The 27,521-nt window shown below is 41.9% G+C and overlaps 2 protein-coding genes across 9 annotated transcripts in view; one reads left to right on the top strand and one right to left on the bottom strand.

The window, feature by feature from the left end:
* RMND1 (required for meiotic nuclear division 1 homolog) overlaps positions 1 to 18,118 on the top strand; it is a 33,058-nt gene extending 14,940 nt beyond the window's left edge. For 7 of the 8 annotated variants that reach the window (XM_075924451.1, XM_075924445.1, XM_075924446.1 and 4 more), the window contains 9 exons: positions 2,565 to 2,640; positions 4,253 to 4,292; positions 11,688 to 11,788; positions 12,967 to 13,073; positions 14,141 to 14,205; positions 14,802 to 14,878; positions 16,232 to 16,352; positions 17,433 to 17,549; positions 17,880 to 18,118. In XM_075924451.1, the coding sequence (XP_075780566.1) occupies positions 2,565 to 2,640; positions 4,253 to 4,292; positions 11,688 to 11,788; positions 12,967 to 13,073; positions 14,141 to 14,205; positions 14,802 to 14,878; positions 16,232 to 16,352; positions 17,433 to 17,549; positions 17,880 to 17,912 (737 nt within the window). In that variant the 3' untranslated portion in view covers positions 17,913 to 18,118. The remainder of the gene's footprint in view (positions 1 to 2,564; positions 2,641 to 4,252; positions 4,293 to 11,687; positions 11,789 to 12,966; positions 13,074 to 14,140; positions 14,206 to 14,801; positions 14,879 to 16,231; positions 16,353 to 17,432; positions 17,550 to 17,879) is intronic. The other variant, XM_075924450.1, reaches the window with a different exon arrangement.
* Positions 1 to 23,070, bottom strand: part of DCPH1 (damage control phosphatase 1) — a 51,934-nt gene extending 28,864 nt beyond the window's left edge. Inside the window, exon 1 of the mRNA XM_006114969.4 lies at positions 22,933 to 23,070. Within this exon, the coding sequence (XP_006115031.2) occupies positions 22,933 to 22,937 (5 nt within the window). The 5' untranslated portion in view covers positions 22,938 to 23,070. The remainder of the gene's footprint in view (positions 1 to 22,932) is intronic.
* Positions 23,071 to 27,521: the final 4,451 nt, after the last annotated feature.

Genomic DNA, 27,521 nt, shown 5'->3' with positions numbered 1-27,521 from the left:
CTGGCTTTCCCTGCTGCTTAGCTGGCAGTTGACTCTTCTGTGGCGTTTCTTTGCAGGGTGGAGGCAGGGAGCAAGAAACTTCACGTGCTCCTTCTCCCCAGGCCCTGATTGACCTGGGGGCATTAGGGGGGAGTATGTGAAGTCTCCTCCCACTGCCAGAGGCACTGGTACCTAGAGGGAATTGCCAGCTGTTCAGTACATCTGACGGTTCTTTCGGGGGGGGAGGGGAGGAGGAGGGCAAAGACTTTGCACACCCTCCCACCTCCAGACCAGTCAGGGTCTGGAGGTAGGGAAGCATGGAAGTATCCTGGCCTTGCCCCGTCCACCTGAGGCCTCACTCCTTCAAAATTTTTGAAGTGGCCCTTGGTCAGAAAGGTTCTCAATCTTTTTCCTTCTGAGACCCATCTAACATTCTGTAAAAATTCTACATCCCACCCATACCACAATAACTTTGTTTTAGTAAACTAAAAGCCGGGGACAGCTTTGGTAACAAGTACCTCAAGCCATAAAGGGCCTGCAGAGCTAAATTTCTCAGGTGTCGGCTTCAGCCTGGGGAGGAGGAGCTTGGGTTTTGGCTTTAGCCACAAGCAGTGGGACTTGGGATTCAGCTTTCTGCTCTGGGTCCCAGTGATTCTAACACTGACTGTGCTCTCTGGTTTATTTTAGTGGCCCCCTTGAAACCTGCTTGTGGCCCCCCAGGGTACCAGACCCTGGCTTGAGAACTGCTACTCTATGCCATCATTGATAAAAATATGGAACAGAATCAGACTTACGACCAGTCCTAGGGGACCCCACTTGATATGCCTTCTAGCTTGACTGTGAACCACTGCTAATTACTCTCTGGAAGCCGTTCTCCAACCAGTTATACACCTGCTTTATAGTAGCTTCATCTAGGTTATATTATTCCTAACTTGTTTATGAGAATGTTATGTGGAAGTATCAACAGCCTTACTAAAGTCAAGATATACTACATACACTGTTTTTCTCCTATCCACAAGTTTTATTACCCTGTCAAATAAAGCTATTAAGTTGGTTTGACAAGACTTGTTCTTGACAAATCCAGGCTCATTGTATAGAAATAGTATAGTAACAGATTACCACAGATTTTCCTAAAAGACTACAGACACGGGGAAAACAAATTTGTGATGGGATATAGAAATGGGAAACTACAGCTTAGCCTAACTAGATTGTTGAAATGCTTTGTAACGGTTCCTCATCTTTTCTCGCTCATTGTTTGTTCATACAAGTTCTCTGATCACTTCACTAGACTGAATTCTGGCATGGTATAAATGGACAAAACTCCCATTAAAGGCAATTGGATTTGTGCCCTCTTATACTATATTACTTGACAGGATGAATTTGGCAATGTCAAATGTATTGTAACCATAATGGAAAGTTTAACAAATGCAGATGAAATAACTGGGCTGTGATATTAAAGTGGGAAAACGAAGGGATATGCTGACAAGTACCCTCTTCCATCAAAGAACACTGATATTGTAAGTTTTGCTTAGCACTTGAGAGACTTATCAATTGCTACAACTTCCTCAAGTCTGTTAAGTCGTTACTTTTAAGTGACCTATGTCAAGTGACTAATGATGTCAATTCAGTTTCTAATGTAAATGAATCCACATCACACTTGTTTGTCAAGTAAGTTTGCTGTAAGGCAAGTAAAATGGGGATAGACAGTGATTTAAACACTTCGCCCCAGCCCTTGGAAGTGATTCTTCCACTTTAATGGTAATGCACATTTGGCTACAGTCTGAAGGATTTCTGCACTATAAATGTTTGTTGATATAGCTACACTAGCACTCATCCTGGCTTATCCCAATTCCCCGAATGAAATAAAGCATACGATCAAAACCACACACAGTGCTGGTAGAACTGTACCAACAGTAGGACTTTTGGTGGCATAGCTATATCTGTTAAAGGAGATGATTTTTCGCACTCCTAACCAACATAACTATAAAAGCAAAACTAGTGTAGAGCTGGAATTCACTGTGCCTGCTATATGAAAAAAGGATTTCAGTCTTCGGGGCTGACAAGCTCAACAGGAAGGTTGTCTGTAACTGTGGGGCATGCCATTGTTCCTTACTGGTCTCACACATCAGAGTTCCTCTGGGTGGCATCCACTGACTCTAGAGCAGTGTATACTGTCCAGTGTACTCTGATATCCCCATCTAGTTCCTTGTTTACACTTCTGACCTCACTCCCTGTTTTTCATTTGTTGTCACCTGCAATCAGTTCCATCTTTTATCCTACATTTTTCATAAGTACTGCGTTTCACTAACATTTTTAAAGGGAATGGACTAGTGGAATCCAGAATCAAAAAATGGGAATGAATGTGCATCTTTGAGAACACAGACAATTTTATATATTGCAATTGTTTCACATATTCCCTCTTGGAAAATATTTGTATTTCAAAAATATTACTTTTATTTTGGAAGTATTGTTCCCAGATAGAAACTGATCAACTGGAGTTAGTTGTATGTGTTTTAACAGGTTTAAAATACAGCAACTGTTCTGCTTTCTAAAATGTTATTCCCTTCCATTTATTTTTAAACTAGATGCAGCAAATGTTTTGGTTATTGGCACAGAAAATGCTGCAAAAGAATATGATCCTGGGATGATATTTTTCTTCAGGTAAGTTGCAAACCAAGCCTGCCACATATGATACATGTGGCTGTATCATGCTACTTGTCACAGTTCAGGGCAGCTGCACCTGTATTTCCTCCTTATGGTCTGGGAAGGGTACATTCTAGACTTCAGGCTCCTCAAGCAGTCACCTCTTTTTGGTAGAGCCCCACATCTTTCTGTGCTGTGAAAGTCAGACTGCTTCAGCAGACTTGTTTTGCCTTCTCCTCACAGGCTATAAATCCATACACATGCAAATAAATTTTCCACAGATTATCCCAACTCCAGCAAGGGCTCTGGCAGGTGATTTCCCAGCCATCTCCTAATGCAGGGGTGGGTAATAATTTTTAAAAGGGGGCCACTTCATAAGTTTCAGAAGTGGCCCAGAGCCACCCTGGAAGGGGTGGGACCTTAAGTGGAAGGGGTGGGGCCAGGAGACTTCTCTTGCTCCCTTCCCCCCCCCCAACACTGATTGGCCTAGGGGTGAGGAAGTGCGTGAAGTCCTCCCCCTATCTGCCTAGAAAGAATTGTCAGCTGTTTTAAAATAGCTGGCAGTTCCCTCTCGGCACCGCAATGGGAGGAGACCTCACATGCTCCCCCTACCCCTAGGCCTATTAGGGCCTGGGGGCAGGGGAGTGTGCAAAGTATTTCACTCCCTGCCCCCACCCTGCCAGAGGTGCATGGCAGCTAGAGAGAGCCACTGGCTGTTTTAAAACAGCCAGCATTTTTCAAAAGCTGCCATGTACCATTGGCTGGGGAAGGAGACTTTGCACACTCCCCCCATCCCCAGGTCTCAATTGGCCTGGGGGCAGGGGAGGAGCAGGGTGGACATAGGCCGGATCCAGCCTGAGAAGACCCCTTTGCCCGCCCTTGTCCTAATGCCATCTAAGGGATTTTCTGTGGTTACATAAAGTTCACAGCTGCTCATTATTAAGCCTCATGTAACAGGTGATCAGCAGACAAAAATCCCCTTTTTAGCATGAAGCTTCAAAAGGCTGAGGAGTTGCACAACTGGAGGGGTACACTTACATACACCTTCCCCTGGAGATTTCCTGGGAAACCCACAACTTTAAAATTCATTCTTGTCTAGTCCATCATTTCAAATAGTCCTTTGACATGAATAACAGTTTCCAGAGTTTACAAGAATCATGCCTCCCCCTAGAGACATAATGTGCAATGTCCCATTAATACTATACATTTTCATTTTAATATAATGAACTTATACTGAAATGTAATTTAATAAATTAAGCCTTATTGATTTAGAGTGGTCAGGCTATTGCAGAAAACTGACATATCTGTAACGTATTTTAATTATATTTTTAATTATAGTTTTCTTCTGGAGAGTAAGGAAACACCATGTGCCCACATAACACTTAAGAATTTAAATAATTCTGATTTTAAAATTGCACGTGTTTTTCTTTTTTGTATTAAACAAAAATTAAAGCATGATAAACAGCATTTGTTAAGGGGCTCATACAAAGACTAAGCATTGTAAATTTTATTGATTCACTTTGTGGAGAGGCAGTGCCTGACAAAATGACTATCGTTAAAGCACTTTTAAATACAAAAAAGTATAATCTTATCCTCCATTCTAATGCATTGTTATGTTCCATTAACACAGGGAAGGGTCTGTTGTGTTTTGGAATGTGGAAGAGAAAACTGTAAGTCAAAAAAGAAGCTGTATAATTTAAAATGTCAAAGCTGATTAAGGCAAACTTCTTGTTCTTTCTGCAAGTCTGAGCAGATGGGTTTACATAGGTGATCTTTTAGATGTGAGGCGAGGATTAAATTAATCTCCCCAGTGAAGGCAACCACTTTGAGACTTCATCATAGAACCAGGGTTGGAAGAGACCTCGGGGTCATCGAGTCCAATCCCCTCCTAAAAGCAGGACCAATCTCAACTAAATCATCCCAGTCAGGGCTTTGTCAAGCCAGGACTTAAACTCTAGGGATGTAGATTCCACCACCTTGGTAGGTAACCCTTTCCAGAGCTTCACCTCCCTCCTAGTGAAATCATTTTTCCTAATATTCAGCCTAGACCTCCCCCACTGCAACTTGAGACCATTGCTCCTTGTTATGTCACCTGTCACCACTGAGAACAGCCTTTCTCCATCCTTATTGAAAACTCCCTTCAGGTAGTTGAAGGCTGCTATCACATCCCCCCTTTACTCTTCTGTAGACTATATAAACTCAAATCCCTCAGCCTCTCTTCATAAGTCATGTGCTCCAGCACCCTAATCATTTTTGTTGTCCTTTGCTGGACTTTCTTCAATGCGTCCACATCCTTTCTATAATGGAGGGCCCAGAATTGTACACAGTACTCCAGAAGTTGCCTCACCAATGCCAAATAAAAGGGAATAATCATTTCTCCAGAACTTGTGGCAATGCTCCTACTAATACATCCCAATATGCCAGTAGCCTTCTTGGTGAAAAGGGCACACTGTTTACTTATACCCAGCTTTTCATCCACTGTAATCCCCAGGTCTTTATTTGCCAAACTACTGTTTAGCCAGTCGTCTCCAGCCTGTAGCAGTATTTGAGATTCTTCCACCCAAGTACTGGACTCTGCACTTGTCCTTGTTGAACCTCACCAGATTTCTCCTGGGCCAATCCTCCAGTATGTCCACGTCACTCTGGACCCTATCCCTACCCTCCAACATATCTACCTCTCCCCCTTGCTTTGCGTCATCTGCAGACCTGCTGAGCGTGATGTTTCTTTGCTGTTCTGCACCTTATATAGTTATTTACACCAACACAAAGTGGTGTAAAATACTAATGGAGCAGCATAGGATCATTATATACCTACTTCTAATTCACTTTGCACTAGTATTTTTTTCTAAAAATAAAAACTAGACAAGGGGTAGGGCAACAGAGAAGTAGATAAAAGGTCTAGTTTATATACACTTTTTGTACTAGTATAACTATCGAGGTGTGATTTTGTTTTTTAAGCTTTAAAACTAAAATAATTATACCTGCACAAGCCCTAGTATGAATGCAGTTACATTGGTGCAAAGGTGCCACATATTAGTGTAGATTGTTTTCCTTTTTCTACTGTAATAATCTAAACCAATATAAGTGTCTGTAGAGCAGTTTTATTACTTTTTACTTTCCTGGAAGACCCCCTCATTACTACACATGGTTCTGGATGATGTTTAAAGTTGTGCTTACCTCTTTTGCCTGTCTTTAATTTCCAAGGCTTATTTAGCACCTGCCTCCTCATTTCTACAAGGAAGATTTTATTTAAACTGTTGAACAATGATCCATCTGCATAACACTTGCTTTGCTATTGGTGGATATACTAGATAAAATGAGACCATTTCACTTCTTTATAACGTGCTGACTGCCAATTTTAGCCAGAACATCAGATAATATCGTAATTATTTCTGTCTGAGGAAACCCTAAGTACTACATCTAGCACCGAATTGCTGGAAACTTTTGCAGCAAAATTTCTAAGTGATGTTGGTATTTAATAGCATTGACAGTAGAGGAGGGAGAGAAATTTGTTTGGTGTACAAGTCATTGCACAAGCTTAAAACAAAATCAGTTTTCTTCTTTGAGTGAATCAATGTTTTAGACTTGTGATGTCCAACATACTAGCCACATATGGCTATTTGGCTTGAACAGTGTGGCTATTTGACTGGTTGAGTGTGATTAGTTGGCTATAGCAGTAGCCACTATAGTAGCAATGTAATTGACTAGTTGACACACTAGTCGACTAATCCCTTCCCCCATCCCTTGCTGCCTCTATCACTTCGGATGTGGGGAAAAAAGAACACACATCACCAAGTGACATAATTTTTGCAGACATAAGTGACAGTGTGCACATCATTTTGTCATCTTCTCATGCTGACATAGCTTCTGCTACTCATTGGCGGCAGTTTAATTATGTTGATGGGAGAGTTCTCTCCTGTTAGCATAGAGCAGGGGTCTCCAAACTTTTCAGCCCGAGGGCCGCATTAACTATCAAACAGCAGTTCGGGGGCCGACTACACACTTGAGGTCCAAATAAAAAACAATCAAAACATGCAATGTAATGATCGGTTGGAAAACATAACGCACTATTGCGTGCCTCTATTTTAATTCGGTAAAAACATAACGTCCACGTAAGCGGCGGCTGATCTTGGCAGGATACACGTAAATTTCCGTAATTTTTTTTCCGTAGACAAAAAGGTCTCCACGGGCCGGATGAGAGGGCCTCGCGGGCCGCATCCGGCCCACGGGCCGTAGTTTGGAGACCCCTGGCATAGAGTGATGACAAGAGAAATCTTACTGCAGCACATCTGCATCCCTACCGCTGTGCCACTGTAAGGTCTGTAGTATAACCAGGGCTTGACAAATCAGTGACTCTACTCACCTATGGTGAGTAGATTTCAGCCCATCTCCCCGTTCACCAGCGGCATGCGCAATGCGGGTCTGGCTCATGCGCAGTACGGGACTGGCGAGTAGATTTCGCTGCAGTTTGTCAAGCCCTGAGTATAACTATAGCCAAAGATAGATATTAACTAAGAATTTGGAGAGATTATGTGAGCTTGTGAGACTGTGATTGGGTGCAGACCATATCCCATATTGCTTTGCTTGCCAGGAATGCAAATTTATTTGTTTCTCTAAAGCACTTATATTGTTGCACTTTACAGAAATGCCATTTCAAAACAATGACTGCACTTAGCACTAGTGTGGTTTACAGTGAATGAGTATCTTGTCTGACAGTGCTGTGTTGCTTGAGCCCTAGTTTCAGACATCTTGCCCCTTTGTGGTTATTCCCTCAGTTCTGTAATGGCTTGTCTCTCTGGGTCTTCTATAATCTGGACCTCCACCTAGATCACATAAAAGTTCACTTCTCTTCTGGGGTAAAAAGAGGTCCAACGGAAAGTTCAAAACAAATGCTCACATTTATAGTTCTTCTGCCCCTTTCAGAACTGAAGTCCTCTGCTTCTTGGTCCCTCATCTGAAATCCTGCAGAACTTTTCTTTTGTCTTGATTCCTCTATAGCCAGATTCCCTCCACCGCTTCCCTACCTCAGGGATACCAACAGCTTCACTTAGGGATCTCTCAGTTACTTATAGCCCCTATATCAGGACTCAGTAATAGGCACCTACTCTGTTCCTTATGGATCTCTTCTATTCTTTCTTCCCTTCCAAAACACGAGCCCCAGAACTAGCTCCTAGTTCCAGAGATTCACCACTTACTCCTGTGGCTCAGGCCAGGTCTACACTAAGAGAGCAAGTCAACCTGAGATACACAACTCCAGCTCCATGAACATCATAGCTGGAATCCACGTACCTTAGGATGAATTTCTGCAGCGTTCAACTCTAGAGGAGGAATTTTCCCTTACTCTTCACAACCCGGTTGAGCATCGGAATTGACCGGGGCGCTATAAGTGGTCGATTTAGCAGGCCCTTACTAGACGAACAAATAGCCTTACTAAAGCAAGCACCCGGAGATTGATTTTCACAGCATCAATCTTCCAGTAAGTAGAGACAAGCCCTCAGTTCACTATTCACAGTCAGCCCCAAATTGCTGGGATTTCCCTGTGGGATTGTCCTCCCTCCTCTGCAGTCTCTCTCTCCAGACTGAATTCCCAGCTATTTGAATTCTATTTGAGCAGTCCTGTACAATTCTATTAATCTGAGATCACTAATTAGCTATAAGTTGTTCTCCACTGTTAGCTGAGGCTAAACTGGTAGGCCACAAGTGAGGTTAAGCCCCATTTGCCTTAATAGACCAGCCAGCCTATGACAGGTATTGAGTCAGTTTAGCACAGATTTTCTTTTCAGTCTCAGCTTAAGGATGATCTTGACTGTTTTATGACTGGCTCAATCCCAAAGAACATGTATCAAAAATAAAAAAGGATGATGAATAGAAATATCAACTTAGCTTATCAAAAGTATATGTTGTAAGAAGCACAATGGACGACTTCCTGCTTAGTGCCCAGACTTTGAAACCTTTATTGTGTGAGATTGACAGAAGGAAAACAAATGGCCAGAAAACGAAGGCTGTCTTGCTTTTTTAGTATAGTTCCGTGAGAACTTAATGATAGTCTCAGCTAGAACCTGGATCTCTGGTCTTATGTGAAAGACAGTAGCTTCAGCAAAGAACAAGTCTAAAGGCAAAATAGGATGCTAGGAATTATTAAGAAAGGGATAGAAAATAAGACACAGTATATCTTACGGCCCCTGAATAAAACTATGGTACGCCCACATCTTGAATACTGTGAACAGATGTGGTCTCCTCACCTCAAAAAAGATATTTTGGCCTTGGAAAGGGTTTGAAAAGGGCAACTAAAATGATTAGGGGTTTGGAACAGGTCCCTTATGAGGAGAGGTTAAAGCAACTGGGACTTTTAAGTTTAGAAAAGAGAAGACTGAGGGGGGATATGATAGAGGTATATAAAATCATGAGTGGTGTGGAGAGGGCGGATAAAGAAAAGTTATTTATTAGTTCCCATAAAAGAAGCTCTAGAGGACACCAAATGAAATTAATGGGTAGCAGATTTAAAACTAATAAAAGAAAGTTCTTCTTCACACAGCGTGTAGTCAACCTGTGGAACTCCTTGCCAGAGGAGGCTGTGAAGGCTAGGACTATAACAGAGTTTAAAGAGAAGCTAGATAATTTCATGGAGGTTAGGTCCATAAAAGGCCAGGGGATAGAAATGGTGTCCCTGGCCTCTGTTTGTCAGAGGCTGGAGAAGGATGGCAGGAGACAAATCGCTTGATCATTGTCTTTGGTCCACCCTTTCTGGAACACCTGATGCTGGCCACTGTCGGCAGACAGGTTACTGGGCTAGATGGACCTTTGGTCTGACCCAGTACAGCCGTTCTTATGTTCAAGCCTATGATTTCCTAACTAAACAAAATAAAGACAAGTAAATTCAGCAGCAGTGTCTCATGGCCCAAGTATTTGGTATTTTCTAAGAAAATGTGCTGCTTACTAAATCGCTACCATTAAAATTTCCTGTAACACTGTGGATTCTACGTCAGGTCCATACAAATACTGCTTAGCCTACAGGATCTTGAGGGATTGTAGCCTTAGATTTTATGACTGCTGTAAAAATTAAGGTACTTTATCTCAGCACTACAAATCAGAATTTCTCTAGCTTTTTAGCAGTAATTCTTGGAACACTTGGCAGACCTTAGACACTTAAGTATGGAATTCAAAGTAAGACAATATTTTAGAAATTGAAGTCCTCTGTATAAACATAAGGCAGTGACTACTTATGGTATTATATACACTGTCAAATACTATAAAAGCAATGAAGAGAGCTAACACTGCAAAGAAAATTAGTCTTGAGTGGGATCTAACTGATTCTAAAGTATCTGTCTTTAGAAACTGCTTTATTAGAAATTGATTAAGCTAAAATGTTGCATTGAAAGTTCCACTGTTCTCCTTATTTTGAAGAGGTGTATTTAAAATGTGGGTACCTCCCAATGAATATAGTATAGGTGTCTAGATGGCCCGGACAGTTAGTTGCCTGTACAGTACTTGGGGGGGGGGGGGGGAGAAGGAAAGGAACTGTGGCCGTAATTTCATGTGCTGAGGGAATAAACATCTTTGTGAAGCTATTTTCAACCCTTGGGCTCAAGTCTGAATACTTCAGGGAATGCAGAACTCTCACTGAAACCACTGAGGGTTTTGGATGTGTAAGGAGTATGAAATTAGGGAATCTATTATTAGCAACCTTTCCATCTTACTCTCTGATGCTACAGAATGGACCTACGGGGTGGAGGTAGACACAGACTGAGATCTTTGACAATCTAGCAGAGTATTCATGACACTGCATTAAACTCCTTTAATAAAAGGATATGATTGGTAATTACTAAGATTAAGATTTTGTCATGGTTATTTTTAGTAAAAGTCATGGACAGTCAAGGGCAATAATAGAAATTCATGTGAGCAATGATTTGTCTGAGATTTTTACTAAAAATAAAAGGGGAAGAGAGGACAGGAGAGGGTAGAATGACAGCTAGAGCCCCATTGGAGGAACTGACATTCCCCAGCCCCACTGTCATGGGGATGCACAGCATTAGCCATGGAGGGGGGAGCACACAGCCTAAGCTGCAGAGGAGAGGAGCAGGAAGCTGCAGAGGAGAGGAGCAGGAAGAGGCACATGGTGCCAGCTCCTGCCATAGTTATGGGGACAAAGGAGGCCATACAGCCCAGGCTGTGGACAAGTCCATTGGGGGGGGGGGAAGCACACAACCCATGCTCCATGTACAGCCTCCTCTAGCTGAAGCCATGGGGGTGCACAGTGATTTGCATGCTCGGAAGGAGAGTGAGGAGGAGTAGGATGTGTGTGGCTCTGGTGCCCCCAATGTACGAGGCGCATGGGGGAGAGGGGCAGGCCACAGGTGGAGCCCTAGTGGGCCATAGGTTGCCCACTGCTATCCAGAACTTTTGTATTCCACATGGTGTCATTCATACACTCAAAATGGCTGAGAATTTAAAAATGTGATGGTAACAGACAAGCCAGGTGATGACTCAACCTGGTGATATTCTGAATAAAAAGAGCCTTCAACCATGCTTCTAGCTGTTTCCATTACTGACCCTACAGATATAATAGAGTGGCACAGAGTAAATAATCCTGGAATTTTATTATATAAATATTCTTTTCCTTTCCCTGGCATGTTCCATTCTTGTATTTCAAGGCTCTTTTCAATGAGTTAGTCCTCACAAATCACACTTTTGTGAAGGATTATCATCCGCATTTCACAAATAAGGAGATTTGAGGCAATGATGTAAAATGACTTGCCAAGGCTACATTTAAAAGCCTGTGGCAAAGCTGAGAAGAGATCCCAAGTCTTCTGACCTCTTGCCATGTTCTCTAACCACAAAACCAATCCTCTGACCCAATCACACATTGTGTGATATAAAAAAAATTAAATAATATTAAAATGGTTACTCTATCCTGATGCTACAAGGTATTTTCACTACACTTTTAATGTTTTTTAAATCAACACCTGCATACTGCTTTAATTTAAATATTAAGTATTTGATGACTTATATGGGTCAGTTTTTTAGCATTTGCTAACTGTTTTAATAATATGTAGTTGTCTTTCTAGATGAAGAATATAATGCAAGTGCTGGAGCGACATGAAATTCAGCCTTATGAAGTTGCACTGGTTCATTGGGAGAATGAAGAAATTAACTATAGGAGAGGAGAGTAAGCATTTTTATGCATCCTTTACCCAAAAGCATTCCTTCCCTATCGCTCTTCCAAAAGAGTAAGATAAGTGTTTTGAGGGGTAAATACTATGGGCTACAAACACTAAATCCATCCAATTGAATGGAGTATGTATTAATGTTACTTTAAAATATTGCTTTGAAGCATTATTTGTGATTTTGATTTACTGATCTTACTAATGCATTCTAGTAAACTCCATGGCTGCATAATTGTAAACATTCTTCAGCAGTCCCTAATGGAAAAACTCGCCTCATGAAGGCAGATATAAAGGAGCTCCCCGCTGGCCCTAAGGGTACTGCTGAGGGAAAAACTTCCGACGCTGTGTGCCCACACCTAATTGGAATGGACATGAGCAACATTGCTATTTTACAGAATACACAGCATTTAGTCATTTGTAGTACAATGCTGTTACATAAGCTGGCTATTTATGGCCAACAGAAATGGAAAGTGTTGTAAATAATGGTATATTTAACTATTGAATTATCCTATTGTTTTTAGCTTCTACTTCACCAGCATTTGTACTTTAAATTTCTGGATGCTTTCCAGACTCTCAAGCCAGAGTTATACAAAGCACCTTGAAACTAACATGACTCATGACTTCTGCTTTGCTGCTGACACACTGAACAGAGCTGGGGGGAAGGGGAAAATACCACAACTGCAGGAAGGGAAAGCAATGGAAATAGAACAACAGAATAGGAAAGAGAAAAACAACAATGATGTAGAAAGAGAAAGCACAAGAGTGGAGGAGAAATGAGTGGGAAAGAGTAGTCCATAGTTCTGCTAAAGCGGCGAGGAGTCCTGTGGCACCTTATAGACTAACTGAAGTGTTGGAGCATAAGCTTTCGTGGGCAAAGACATGCATCTGATGAAGTGGGTCTTTGCCCACGAAAGCTTATGCTCCAACACTGCAGTTAGTCTATAAGATGCCACAGGACTCCTCGCCACTTTTGCAGATTCAGACTAACACGGCTACCCCTCTGATACTTGACATAGTTCTCTGAATTTTTTCAGTAGTCCTGTAGTTGTTGCTATAGCTTCTGCAGTTGTCTTTAAACCCAGCAGAGGATGCATGAGGAATCCTTGTGTAAAGCTGGACCCTGGGTATTCATTTTAGAGGTGCCTCGGTCAATAAAGATGCTTCAATCCTGTTTTTACAGAGGCCAGTCAAAGCTCCACAGAGGACAAATATTGTTAAATTCTGACCTGGATATTGAAGAAGTAATTCTGCAGAAATTTGCCTTTTCAAATGCTCTTTGCCTTTCTGGTAAGCTAATACTTTATGTAGTGTCTAGTTTTACCTGAGACTGTGAAGTGCCATATATATATAATGATCAATATCTCTTTTCCATGTGGATATCTGATGTATTTATATGGGTTACGCTCAATTGTGAAAGTGAGATATGTACATAAGTTGACAGAGATTCAATAGTAGGATTGCTATCAGTTTAACTTTTGTTTTGTATATTAGAGCTCTACTTAAGTCACATGTAAATTTTTTAGAACAAGCAGCTTGAGGAAACATACTTTTCTGGTATTACATGAACTAGAAAATAGCAACAGTTTTGGTGTAAAGCACATAGTGTGAATTGTAAGGAATCCTGCACTGCCACTGCCCGTGCATGCTGAACATTTTCTGTTGATAAACAGAAGATTTTGTATCCAGTTATAGCTGTTCTGCACTTTTTATGAACATCAACTTCATCAAAAAACAGTAGGAAATTGACCTCATTAAAATAAATATTAACACTAACACTTCAGAAACATTGTTGTGACCCTTTGCATTCACAGAGCAATGTATGCAACTCTCAGATTAGTGATTCTAAAACAAGCCTTCAGCAGCTACAAGTGATAATGTATATTTATAGACTTACAACTAATAAGCAAGAACGGGTTGCTGACTGGTGCCGAACCAGAGAATTTACCAGATCACAGGAGGTCAGTATTATCTAGCAGCATTACCAACACTTCTATTGCTTATTAGTTTTCTGAGAGCCATTTAGGGTAAACCAGAGCTAATAACAGCACAGAAGACAGCCAGCACTGGTGGCTGCAAACAAACTTTATGGGACCACGGGAAATTTGGCCACACCCATAAGCGGTCATCTCGCTAACTAAAATTATGCCGGACCATGGATAGTGCCGAACTAGAGAGGTTCAACCTGTAATATGCATTTGCATGGCTGATTATTTAGATAATTCAGGTCATAAGAATTCTACTGCAATGTAATAGAATCTTTAAACATTGATAGATAGGCGCTGTATTTTATGGTTATTTGAAATCTGAGATCACACATGAGATAAACCTCCTATATTGTTTATTTTATGTTGCAGTAAAACTGGCCATTTGGGAATCATCCTTGGATAATTTTGTGGAATCTATCCAGTCAATTCCTGAGGTGAAATATCTGTTGATTTGGGGTTTTTTAATTATTTCTATATAAATAATTTAATTAATTCCGGGAAAGGGGTGGGGATCCTTAGCTTGTCTCTTTAAAAGCTGTTATTCACAGTTTTAAAATGTTTCAAAAGAAGACATTAAAAAGCTCAATATTTACTAGATAAGAATTGTTTTGTCTCTCTCCAGTTTCTAACAAAAGGGAATAAGTGGTCCATTTTCAGCCTGGCAAAAGTTTAACAAGGGATGTTCCAAGAGTCTTATGTTAGGAGTGGTGTTCGATATATCCATCAGTAATCCAGAAAAAAGTTGACTAGTTGGATGTGACTCAGCAGGTTAAATTATTTAGGTAAACAAGACTACAGAAGATTAAGGATTCCCAGAGCAACCTAACAATGCAGGGTAAATAGGTAGTAGAGTAGCAGATGAAATTAGGTGTTGATAAATATGCAGTAATACACATGAGAAGGAATAATTTGAACAACCAGTACAGTGCTTAGGGTATAGAACTCATGGGTTTTTTTTAAACCAAGCTTAAATAAAATAAGCTGTTATGGAATGTCTTTGCTTAATAATTTATCACTAACTTCTCTGCAGATACTAAAGTCAAGAAAAAAAGTGAAACTCTCTCATGCTGATGTAATGCAGAAAATTGGGGAACTCTTTGCCTTACGGTAAACTTTCTTTTTTAAGAGCTCAGATGCCATCATTGCAAAGAAGTCTAATAGATTCTTAGACTCCAAAGCAAGTAAGAAAGAACCTCTGTGACCTATGATATAAGGAAGCTTGGCAATCCTTTAAGTGATAAACTTGAGCCCGATCAATTTATTTTAAAGAAGAGAAGGCAAAGGGATAATTTAAACCCACTTTATAAGTGTCTATATGGAGAACAAACTTTGATAGTGGTCTCCTCAATCTAGCAGAGAAAGGTATAGCACAACCCAAAGGTGTACTTTTTGGGACAGTGAGGGTAATTAGCTATTGGAACAGTTTAGCAAGGCTTGTGGTGGATTCTCTGTCATTGGCAATTTTAAATCAAGATCTGATGACTTCTTAAAAGAGATGCTCTAGTTCAGACAAGAATTACGTTGGAGAAGTTCTATGGCCTGTGTTATGTAGGAAGTCAGACTAAATCACAGTGGTTTCCCCAGTGCTTGCAAAGTGCATGATCTTGAGAATTTAAACTATTCTTTAGAGACTATCTTGAGTTCTATGGATAATGAGAAGCACTGTTGAGAATTTGGAAGAGTGTCTAGAGGAAAGATGTGTTGATGCAAAGCTCGTTGTGGATCAGTAAGAGTTTTACTGTCATAAAAATGATTCTTTTGTTGTGTCCCACTCACAAATCACGTAAGTCTGTCTGTGATACACATTACTACATATGTCCCATATAACTTACGTACGATAACAGGTAGAAGAAGAAAAAATACGAAGACAGACAGCTACATATGAACACTATCTGTTAAGGTTTTGGGTTTGATATTCACACCTAGAGGAGCCTACTGCCAGTGGACTAGAGAAAACTATTGTTAGTGATCCTGATGCCCATTTCTAGCACAAAACATATATTGAATACTGGGAAGGTAGACACACGAAAGTAACTTTTATACTATTGTGACAAATGGCCTGGCTGGAGAAGATGCTGCACCCTCAAGTTTATTGTTGTATGTGCTCAGCACCTCCGGCCCAAACATTCTGTCACAATAAGTTTATTTCAAAACCATCTGTCTATATTCATATTTCTGTATAGCAAAAAGTTACTCATTCATGAGGGTCCAGCAACTTTCAATATTCTGAGAACAATCCATTTAAGCAGTTCTTACAATTTCAAATTAGTTTGCTAGCCCCAGATTTGTATTTTCTATAGTGAAAAGGGGAAACACTTCCTATAGTTACATTTGTTTTTAAAATAAAAAATAGAAATTGATAGAACTGAATAAACTTTTAATCATTGATTTGAAATAGCAGTATATTTGAACCTTTAATTAAAAAAATAACTTTGAACTGTCATAACCATCCTTCTTTAGGCACCGTATAAATCTGAGTTCAGACCTGCTGATAACTCCTGACTTTTACTGGGACAGAGAGAACCTTGAAGAGCTTTATGACAAAACTTGTCAGTTTCTCAGCATTAACCGCAGAGTCAAGGTAATTTTTTTTTTAAATTGGGAAGTTCTTCCTCACCCATTACAAGTCTTTGTAATTCTGGTTAACCTTCTACTAAGCAAGACTATGAGTTGCTATTAATTTGACTCTGTCCAGTGAAGCAGATTGGGAGAGTGATTTTGGTTTTAAGCTATTAATAGAAGTTCAATACTGTATTATTTACTGCAAAAAGATGTTTTAAAAACCATGGGTTCTGAAAGTCTTCTATAAGTTTTTAGTTGTATTTTTGCTGTTGCACTTCCCCATGACAAAAGCTGAACTTTTATCATTCAGGCTTACGTGTAAAGAGGTTTTTTTTCCGAGCCTTTTAAACAAAGTTAAATAATTTTAATGGGAAGAGCTTTTATTTTGTTCTAAAATGCCAAACAGTATGTGAAGAAGCAAATAATTTTTTCTTCTGCTTTTGGGTTTTTTTTTTTTTAAATCAGGTGAAAGTGTTTTAAAGAAAGAAACAGAAATTAAAAGATTAGAGGAGTGAAGCAGTCTTTTTAGCTAAGCCAAACAAGGTTTCTGTGACAACTTAATTTATTGGTAAAACGAGCTATAGTAAAATGAATAGGGTTCTTAGGCATTGTTTACACTACAGAGTTTTTTCAACACAGGTTATGCTGACTATCAGAAACCGGTATAATTACATCATTTGTGCATGTTCACACAGTGCTCCTTTTGTTGACAGAGCGCATCCACAGTTGTTGCCTTGTGGGTAACTATCCCACTCTGCTACATAGATGACCTAATAACTTTGTTCATCTTGGCTCTTGTAAATGTTTATTTTTACTGAACATAATTCATCCTTTTGATGAATTGACACACTAGCATCAAAGTTTTCATTAAAAGCCTTGCTGCTGTATTTGTATATGGTACCACGAGGGGCTGTGCTATAGACTTTTGCACAGAGAAAAATCTTTTACTAGTCTGGGAATCAAACAGTTTTAACAGTCATGTTTTACTAGATAACTTCTGGGTTTGCTTAGCTTTCCTTAATGATTTTATAGAATTTGTTTAACTTGAGTTTCCTGCAAATGCATACTCTTCAACTGAAAGCATACATTTCTACTGTAGGTAATGAATGAGAAACTTCAGCACTGCATGGAGCTGACAGATCTGATGCGAAATCACTTGAATGAAAAACATGCCCTGCGATTGGAATGGATGATAGTCATACTCATCACTATAGAGGTTAGTTTGATGTTCATTTGCCACATTTTTAATCATTTCTCTGCAGAAGAAAATTAAATAATTAAAATATTATGATGCAGGAGTCATCCACGTTGTAGGTTACATAAGCAGCTATATATTTTACATGGCATGATTTGAAATATGTTTATGCTTTCATAGCCTGAGAGGGAGGGGAATTTGTTATTTCATGCATCACTGAGCCTTTTTGTTTGTTTGCAGCTATTGTCCATCTTTTCAGATTATTTTGTTTATCCGATACCTTTTTTGTAGTATTGAAGAGAACCTACACTTTGCAAATCCTTATTAATGCTTGTATTTATTACTCTGCAGGTCATGTTTGAACTTGCCCGAGTAGTTTTTTGACCATGGCAGAAGTTAAGAGCATCTGAGGAGAAGTATGACAGGATTATGAAAGCCATATTCAGAACACAAAAAGTTCCCCTCTCACCTCTATTTTCTGTACTCTTCTGGAAAATGCTGTGATTGTCTTACTAAATAAATGTACTTATGTATAAAATGTACATCTGTTCAAATAAACTGAACTTAGTGAATAAACCATGTTAAATTCAGCACCACTAGACAACTGATCTTTTGATATCACATGAATTTAGCGCAACAAGGAGTCCTGTGGCACCGTAGAGACCAACAGATTTATTAGGGTATAAGCTTTTTTGTGAAAAGCCCACTACATCAGATGAATTGGAGTAGATGTTACAGAAGCAGAGGTATATAAAGTGAACTTTCTGCAGTGATTAGGAAATGCTATGTGATAATGTCTCTAATGTGACATTAGTTTCCCCTCAATCATGGAGGGGGCTTACTTGGCCTATTTAGGTCCATGGATACCAAAGTCTTCACGGCTGCCCCTACTCCCCCCCCACAAAGTTTGCTGCCTACTCCTTTTGGGGACTGGAAACATTCTGATATACCTATCCCCCCCTTCCCATTTTTTGATGAAAGATGGTCTTCTGTTCATATTTTGTTGCTAATGGTTGCATGTTACATTTGAGTGGTCCTAATGCTTGCGTTAGCGTGAAATTAACCTCAATATAACATAAGTCTTCATCTCAAATCACTCTAATTGCCAGTCTACGCAAATGCTTATTCCTCCCCTCCCTTATCATAGTATTTCATATCTTATATCATCCCTCTGAATGATTATCCCCATTTTACAGCTATGGAATTGTAGCAGAAATACTCTGTGATTTGCACAAGGCCACACAAAGTTTGGCAGAGCAGAGAACTGAATGCTGGTCTCCCCAGTCACAGGTTAATAGCCTAACCACTGGACTGCCCATCAGCTCCTGATTCACCATTAATTCTTCTTAATGTTTCAGAGACCACTATTTCAGCTTAAGGTCCTTCCTGTGTTTCACTAACGAACATCTACTTTTTCCTAATAGCAGAAATGTTGTGTTTGACTAAGCTTAATTTCTTCGAGTAGCTCTGCATATTACCACTTTTGGGATACTGCAGCACCTTGTGGCAGATCCCTCTTCTAGCAATGTCAGCTACTGTGTCCTCACGTCTTGCCCCTTCCTTCTATGTTCCTGACACACTTAGACTGAGCCTACATTGTGGATAGAGCACCTCTTCCCCACCCTGTTCCTTGCAATTGCATGCCTAGATCGAACATGAACCCCTCTGGGCACTTGAAGCTGGAGTTGTGAATGCTGACTGTGGCCTCTCTAATCCCAGGTCCTGAATTGGTTCATGACAGTCTAAAGGATGAGTATTTCCATATCTCAATTTGCCAAAGTCATCAAAAGTACCTTACATTCATGGTGGCTGGGCATTATTTCTACTGCTAGGAGTTCTCCTTTGGCCTTTCCACAGCATCCAGTGTATTTTCACAATGCCTGTGTGTGGTAGTGGTGTATCTAAGGAATATATTTATTGGGATTACTGGTTGTTAGGCGCTACTGTATACGAAGACTCATTGAGCCACATGGTTGCCCTGATTAAGCTTTTCTCAGACCTAGGCTTTTTTCCTCAACCTTCCAAAGTCAATTCTCTGTCCTACATAAAAGGATTATTTTTATAGGTGCTATATGGAACTCAACACAAGGGAGAGCTTTTCTCCCAGAGGAGAGATTTCTCAAAGTGAGCAATGTCTGTTAAAAACACAAAGTTGCCCTACACAAAGGGTAAGATTCATTTCTTGAATCTCACAGGGTACTACCCATGTGACTGCCCAACTAACCATGAGACTGATGCATCAATAGAACTCCCAGGTCTACATTCCAGGTTGGAACGATCTTCAGTTATTGGTTACCAAGCCTTAGTGATGCTACACTGGAGGTCAAGCAGGAAGAACATATTCAAGGGTCCCTAAAGGATCAGACCATATTTTTCAGATATTTACATTCTAGAGCAAGCATCAACAGTCTATATGGATGTTTTCTTGCTTTAATGGGAGAAGAATCTGATGTACACCTTTCCTCCTTTTCTCGAGACAGACGGTGATAAGGAATATACATTGGGGAAAGCAAGGATGACACTCATTCTTTGCCATCAGAGCTGAGATCCTTGCAAGCAGCCACAGCTGTCCAGCTCTGAAGGCAGCGCTGCCACCAGCAGCAGCACAGAAGAGTAACAGCATCCCCTCCCTTAACTCCTATTTGTATTGGGATCCTTACAATTACAATACTGTGAAATTTCAGATTGGACAGGTTGAAATTTCTCATGTGCACCACCAATACTGCAGTTATATGTGAATGTTCAGTGAGTCCTAGTACAAAAAACCTATGTATAAATATCCAAGGGGGTGGTACCCCCTGCCTGCTACATTCACCAACTCCCCTTTCTGGGGATAGGTGGTCGCAGCTCTTCCCCCAGCCTCCGGGGAGGGCCAGGTCAAGGCGTAGCAGCCCTGGCCAGCCCTCCTCCAGCCGCTGGGAAAGGGCTGAGCAGGACTGAGGCTGACCTGGCTCTCTCCCCTCTGGCCACCAGGGGCTTGGAGTGGGCTGAGGCCACAGCTGACCCAGCCCTCTCCCTCTGGCCCCAAAGGGGGAGGCCACATGGCTCTGGCTGTGAAAGGACACCCCATGGATCCCATGCACCCTCTCCCCCTGGCCATGCTGTACATGTCCTACATGCCCCCTACCGCTGGCGTGGCCACCCTCCTTCCCCGCCTCTGAGCCTCTGCATGCATGTCCCCCTCTCCCCACCTGAGCCCCTGCAGCTCCCACGCGCCCTCTCCCCACACCCAAGCCCTAACAACTCCTGCTCACCTCTCCTCACCCATCCTAGACAACCAAAGAACCTCTTGATTGAATTAAAATTCTGGCAGCTGCCCACTCATGTGCCGGAGGGACACACTCATTGCCAGTATGTGGGGGAGAAGTTAACCACTGGCCCACGTGGTACAGAGCTGATAGAGGATGGGGTGGGGGGACAAAGGGCAGAGGAGGGGGGAAGCCACACACCCAGGAGTCATGCAGCTCACAGCTCTTGCCACCATAGGCCTCGGTAGGGCAGGTCGGAGCATGGAGGAGGCTGCATGGCTTCTGGCTCCCACGGAGCACAGGGAAGGGGGAGGCCACACCACTGAGGATAGAGGGACGGGCTGCGGGACGCAGAGTGATGCATGAGGCCACTCTATCATCCTACAGGACAAACCTTTTTTAAGTATATTTAAACAGTCCATAGGTATGGAAAACAATATATTGAAACAAGGGATAATTAACAAGGAGCAATGTTTAAGGTATTTAATATGAACTTGAAAAGAAAATTAACACTACCCTTGGAGTACATAGATTATCGTCCTTTCTAACAACTCAAGCTAGTAAACACCCTAAAATGGGGCATACTGCAAATAGCTATATAAATAAATCAAAGATTTGGTCACTAAGTATTGGCATTGGAAAATTTTCAGAAAAGGGCAACAGAAATTATTAGGGGTTTGGAACAGGTCCAATATGAAACGAGATTAAAAAGTCTTGGACTTTTCAGCTTAGAGAAGAGGACACTAAGGGGGGGGGATATGATAGAGGTCTATAAAATCATGACTGATGTGGAAAAAGTGAATAAGGAAAAGTTATTTTTTATTCCCACAAAACAAGAACTAGGGGTCACCAAATGATATTAAGCAGCAGCAGGTTTAAAACAAAGAAAAGAAAGTTTGACTATGCGCTGAGTGAAGAAAACCTGTGGAACTCCTTGCCAGAGGATACAGTGAAAATTAAGACTTTAACAGGGTTCAAAAAAGAGCTAGATTGCCATTGATAGACTTAACCTCCATTAATTTATTAGCTAGGATGGGTAGGAATGGTATCCCTAGCCTCTGTTTCTATGGAAGTGGGTGACAAGGGATCATGTGAGGATTACCTGTTATGTTCCCTCCCTCTGGGGCATCTGGTGTTGTCCACTGTTGGCAGACAGAATACTGGGCTGGATAGACCATTGGTCTGACCCAGTATGGTCGTTCTTACGTTTTTAAGTAAAAGCATACAAATATGCAAAACTTTAAGATGTTAAATCTGAGTCAACTAGAAATAGTCATGTTTGCCTTGCAAATATTAATACAATATTTACTGACACTAGAAAGGAGAGTAAAAGGCATTTACTCAAGCTTATACACTTTCTCTGGGGAATGTTTAGGATCCATGCTATGCAAGTAAAACAGAGACCTGTAAAAACAGATAAAAGTTCTGGTTTGAAACTTCCACCTTATACTTACCACTAATTCAAAAAGTAGAAGCCCCAGAACACTTGTCCAGAATCCAACTCCAATTGAAAGGCCAAACAAATTAAACAGGATCCATAGTAAAGTTCTTCAAGTTTTAATAATTGAATATGTATTTATTAACTAGTAATATAGGATTTTAAAAAATCATTAAGATCAGAGTTTGCCATTATCTACAACACTTAAAAAAGTGTTAAAATAATCTTTTTTTACCTTAAGTCATTAACACCTATATAAACATTGTTTGAAATGTAATTATACACATATCATGAGCTAGTCCTTTTGCTCCAGTATTCAAAAGCAGCCTAAAAGCTTTTAACCCACCTGAAATGGTGATACCTCCTCCCTTCATACAGCCTGCACCAGCCCAGGAGAGAGTCCTATGTCTGCAGCCTACATAGAGCTGCTGTGCTGAGACAAACAGGGTTTGACAATTGCTGCCTGCAGCTCATATGGAAGTAAATTAAGACACCCCAAACAAACTCCCCTAGGTCCCTACCTCACTTCACAGACACCAGCACCCACCTACCCCCATGCAATCCCTTCAGAATCCTGCCTCAGAGTTGCAGGATTTGCAGCTGCAGACTTGCTGGGAGTCAGAGGACAGGAAAATATACCACAAACTCAGTCTCCACCTCCCCTCACCCACAGCAGCATGTGCCCACCCATCCCCCTCTCTCTCTTTCCCCCACCTACCTCATGCATTCTGCTCCCCTTCTCCGAGCCCAGGAAGCAAGAAGAGAGTAGTGGGTTTCCTCACAGGAAGCTGCAGGCAAACCAGCTGCTGTAATCAGATCTCTGATTATTGTATGGAGCAGGGAGTTTCTGCTGCTGAGGGAGTGCCCCTCCCCAGACAGGAAGCTCTCTGCATGGCAAACCTAAGCCTTTGGGCAGGGCTCATTATGCAGCTGCACAGCCACACTGTCAAGCAGTTTACAGGGAACTTAGATTATGGCTACATGGTTTGCACTCCCATCCACAGAGCAAAGAAATGTGGGTATGCATCCCACAGTGCCTAGCATCAACTTCAGTTAGTAGGTACTGTGGGAATATTCAACATAGTACGAGGCATTTTGGGACTGTGAAAAACCTCCCATCAGCCTCCTCTTTGCTTCACTGCCTCCCAGGTCTTCCAACTTTTTTTTTTTTTTTTTGCTCAACTTTTTTCTCTTGGCTCTTTGCGCTGTATCCACCATTATTTTGGATCTTCATTGGTAATAGATTGACCACCCCTGCTCTAGACACTCTGATCATGGTGAGTTTTAAAAGGGGGAGGATTAGGCATAGGGCCCCAAGAAAGTAGTCTATGCTGGTGCAGCAGATTTACACAGAAACAATTTGTAACAATCCTACACTTGTTATAGACTGACATTACTCTGGGGCTGTGTCTATACTGCACCCCTTTTCCGGAAAAGGGATGCAAATTAGACAAGTCAAAATTGCAAATGAAGCGGGGGATTTAAATATCCCCCGCTTCATTTGTATAAACATGGCTGCTGCTTTTTTCCGGCTCAGGGCTTTGCCGGAGAAAAGCGCCAGTCTATACGGGATCTTTTGGAAAATAAAGCCTTTTCCGAAAGATCCCTTATTCCTCTTAAAATCAGGAATAAGGGATCTTTCGGAAAATGCTTTATTTTCCGAAAGAGCCCGTCTAGACTGGCGCTTTTCTCTGGCAAAGCCCTGAGCCGGAAAAAAGCGGCAGCCATGTTTATACAAATGAAGCGGGGGATATTTAAATCCCCCGCTTCATTTGCAATTCCAACTTGTCTAATCTGCATCCCTTTTCCGGAAAAGGGGTGCAGCATAGACACAGCCTGGTTGATCTATCCTTGCTAATGTTAACAGGAAAACCCAGGCTCTGCTTTTAGATGTAAGTAGATGGCCTGCTCTTTATGCAGCCCAACTCTGTGCCACCTTGGTAGCACTGACTGAGGAACATTTTTCGAGAGTGTTGTACCACAGCAGTGGGGATACTGCAGCCCTACCATGTTATCTCCATGAAAATATTAATAAAAGTACACCAGGAAAAGTTTTGATACCATCTCCCATCAAGATTCTATTGTTGTATTTGTATACATCGGGGTGGCCAACCTGTTAGAGACAAAGAGCCAAAATAACAGTGGATAGAGTGTGAAGAGCCACATTAGGGGGGAGAGGGAGGGCAGTTAAGTTGTTGAGCAAAAAAAAAAAAAAAAGCCACACTGGGGGAAAATAGGTGCCAGTACACCATCCTGGGAGCATACCATCACAAAAAAAGCACTGGGAAAAGGGGTGAGAGGTGCAAGCTCTGGGAGGGAATTTGGGTGCAGGAAGAAGTAGAGAAGAGGATGCTGGCTCAGGGAGGTGGCTCCAGGCTGGAGTGTGTTGGAGGCAGGTGGAGGGTTGGGGTGCTGAGGAAGCTGCAGGCTCGTCGCTGTGAGGGTGCAGGAGTTTGGGCTGGGGTGCATGAGGGGCTCACGGCAGGGAGGCTGCAAGTATGAGGGGCTCAGGACAGATTTGCAGTGTGTGGATGGTGCAGGAGTGTTGTCGCAGAAGACTGGGGATGTGGGGGTGCAGGAGTTTGGGGATGTGAGCGGCTCAGGACAGGGGGGTTCCAGTGTATGATAGGCTCAGGTTTGGAGTCTGGTGGGGTGCAGGAGTGTTATGATGCTGTGGCCACATGGGGGCTTGGCCCCAATTGGCCAGGCTTCATTTTTAAATAAAATGTCAAACACAAAATGTTTCAGCATTATCTTTTATTTATGAGAGAGGCGGAAAACCTGTTTAGAGTCAGCGATCACTGACCCACAGAAAAGTCAGATGGGGCCCACACAAATGAGATGCAAAAAAATAACCCCTCTGAAATCCCCCAAGCCTCACTAATGTGGCCCTACTGTGCTGTTGGGGGCAGGGGACAGGGTACTTGTGGGGATCTGGGTGAGGGGCCAGGAAGTGGTACCTGGGGATCCTCCAGCTGTGCACCAAGGCCCAGGAAATGCACAGGCTGCTCCCGTCCCCCAAACAATGGTACCTGAAACACTGGTCTGTTATGTACCTGATGCCTTCCTGCACGGAGGGGGAGGGAGAGTCCCGGACTGCGCCAGCAAAAAATGCTCAGGTAGCACACACATTATGCCTCCATCCCCACGGCAGAATGCGCTGACCCAACAGCTGGAGCCAGCACGCTGGGGACTTCATTCTTCCCTGCTGCCTTCCTGCACGGGTGGAAGGGGGAATCCTGGACTATGCCAGCTCCAACTGCTTGGGCAACATGCAGTCATGGGAAACAGAGGAGCAAGACCCGTGCTTCCCAAGCAGGTGGAGCTGGTGCGATCCAGGACATGGAGTACCTACCCAATTCTTTATCTTGGCTTTGTATTGCAGGATGTCTTGATCATACCCCTTCTGACAGAGAGCTTGAGAAATGTGACTGTATGTGTCCCAGGCCCTACAGGTCATTCAAGTTGTGATTGCACCAGTTCTTCACCCCACACACTGATACGATCCAAAAGCTCTGGGGTGCTCCAAGCAGAACATTTTCAGGGATAGCCACTCTTTTCCCTGAGAAGACCCTATGAGGACCACTACATACTAGGCTGGCTAGCAGGAAATGGATTTTAAAGTTCCTCAGGGTTTATGGGAGGAGGAGGAGGGCACATTTCTGTTTACGTGCCTGCAGTGCAGCAGAGGTTAAAGTGCTTGTCAGAGTGGCTAATCAGACATTGCAGGAAAAACCTTGGCATTCAATCAACTTGAAAAAAAAATTGTAATAGACACTGCATGATTGCCAACAGTAAAGGGAGGGGGACAGAAAAAAGACCCTTGAAGAGGTGGAAGTTTTTTTGCCACCAAAACTGGGCATTTTTTGCAACTTTTGTTGCATTGCAACGTGAGTGGTCTCTGGGTTTTGTTGCCAAAAAGGGGGTTTTGGTGACAAAACTTGCCCGTGTAGACACACCCTAATAAAGGAGAATCTGTAAAACTTCTAAACAGTTTGTTTTGTATGCTAAGATCAACATGGGATATAGTTTCTTCCCACACTATTTCCTGGTGGATTAAGCACTGTATAGGTGAGTGTTACAGGCTAGCAAAAAAAATGTATGTACCTGCTACAATTTAATCACATTCCTGTAGAGCTGTGCCTATTTCCTTCACTAGTATGAGGTAGGTACCATTTGCTAAGCTCTGCAGAGCTGTAACGTGAATTTGATATATTCTTTCAGCAAGCACTATGCTCTGGATTTGACTTCTAAAATGACCACAAAGAAGGACTTCAACTAGGACTCTTCCTTCTTCTAAGTTAGTGTCACCATTGCAAATCAATCTTTTCCACAAGTTCTGTAACTGGACTTTGTGCTGGCTCTGAATCTTCACACTTTCCATCACTCCTTCCTTTTTAATCCATGTTCTTGAATCTCTATATTTAGTGCCCCCTCAGTATAGCTGCATGCTTAAGAGAGAGGCATGGGTGCCTTAGCTGACAAATTCTACCACAAAGCAACAGTTGCCCACAAGCATGAACATGCAGAACCGTCTTGAAGAACTCCAAATATAGATAAGCACATGGAAGAGCCAGAAAGGAAAAGTGGTTACTCATCACCATCTCTAGAACCCCAGCATTCCCTCTATACTGTGTGACAGAACAGCTTCACAGGTGATTAGTCAGGCCAACCCAATCAGTGAGCTGTGAGCCTCTGACTGGGCCAGGCTGATTAGTCACCTGTGAAGCTGTGCTACTGCACATCTTAGAGGGAACACTGCTGTAATTTCTTCATTTTGCTTCTAAATAAATAAAATCTTTTTATGGTGTGTTTTCATTACCTCAATGTGCCAAAAGCTTAACTTTTTTCAGTTAGTTTTCATTAAGGCTATGTCTACATTGGCATGATCTTGCGCATATACTGTTTAACACAAGAGTTCTTGTGTTAAAGTATTTGTGCAAGAGAGCGTCTACACTGGCATGGGCCTTTGCACAAGAGATGTGCTTTTGCGCAAGAGCATCCATGCCAGTGTAGATGCTCTCTTGCGCAAGAAAGCTCCGATGGCCATTTTAGCCATCAGGCTTTTTTGCGCAAGAAATTCATGTTGACTTTCTACACTGGCCTCTTGTGCAGTTGCGCAAGAGGGCTTATTCCTGAGCAGGAGCATCATCGTTCTTGCGCAAAAAGCACTGATTTCACACATTAGAAAGTCAGTGTTCTTGTGCCAGAACTCCCCGCTAGTGTAGGCAGGCAGCATGTTTTTGCGCCAAAGCGACAAGATCGTGCCAATGTAGACAGCCTAACTGTAGTGAAAACACATGCTTA

The sequence above is a fragment of the Pelodiscus sinensis genome, chromosome 3 (assembly GCF_049634645.1).
Source record: "Pelodiscus sinensis isolate JC-2024 chromosome 3, ASM4963464v1, whole genome shotgun sequence".
Taxonomy (NCBI): Eukaryota; Metazoa; Chordata; order Testudines; family Trionychidae; genus Pelodiscus; species Pelodiscus sinensis.
The sequence above is the reverse complement of the archived record's forward strand: the minus strand, read 5'-3'. Positions and strand labels throughout refer to the sequence as shown.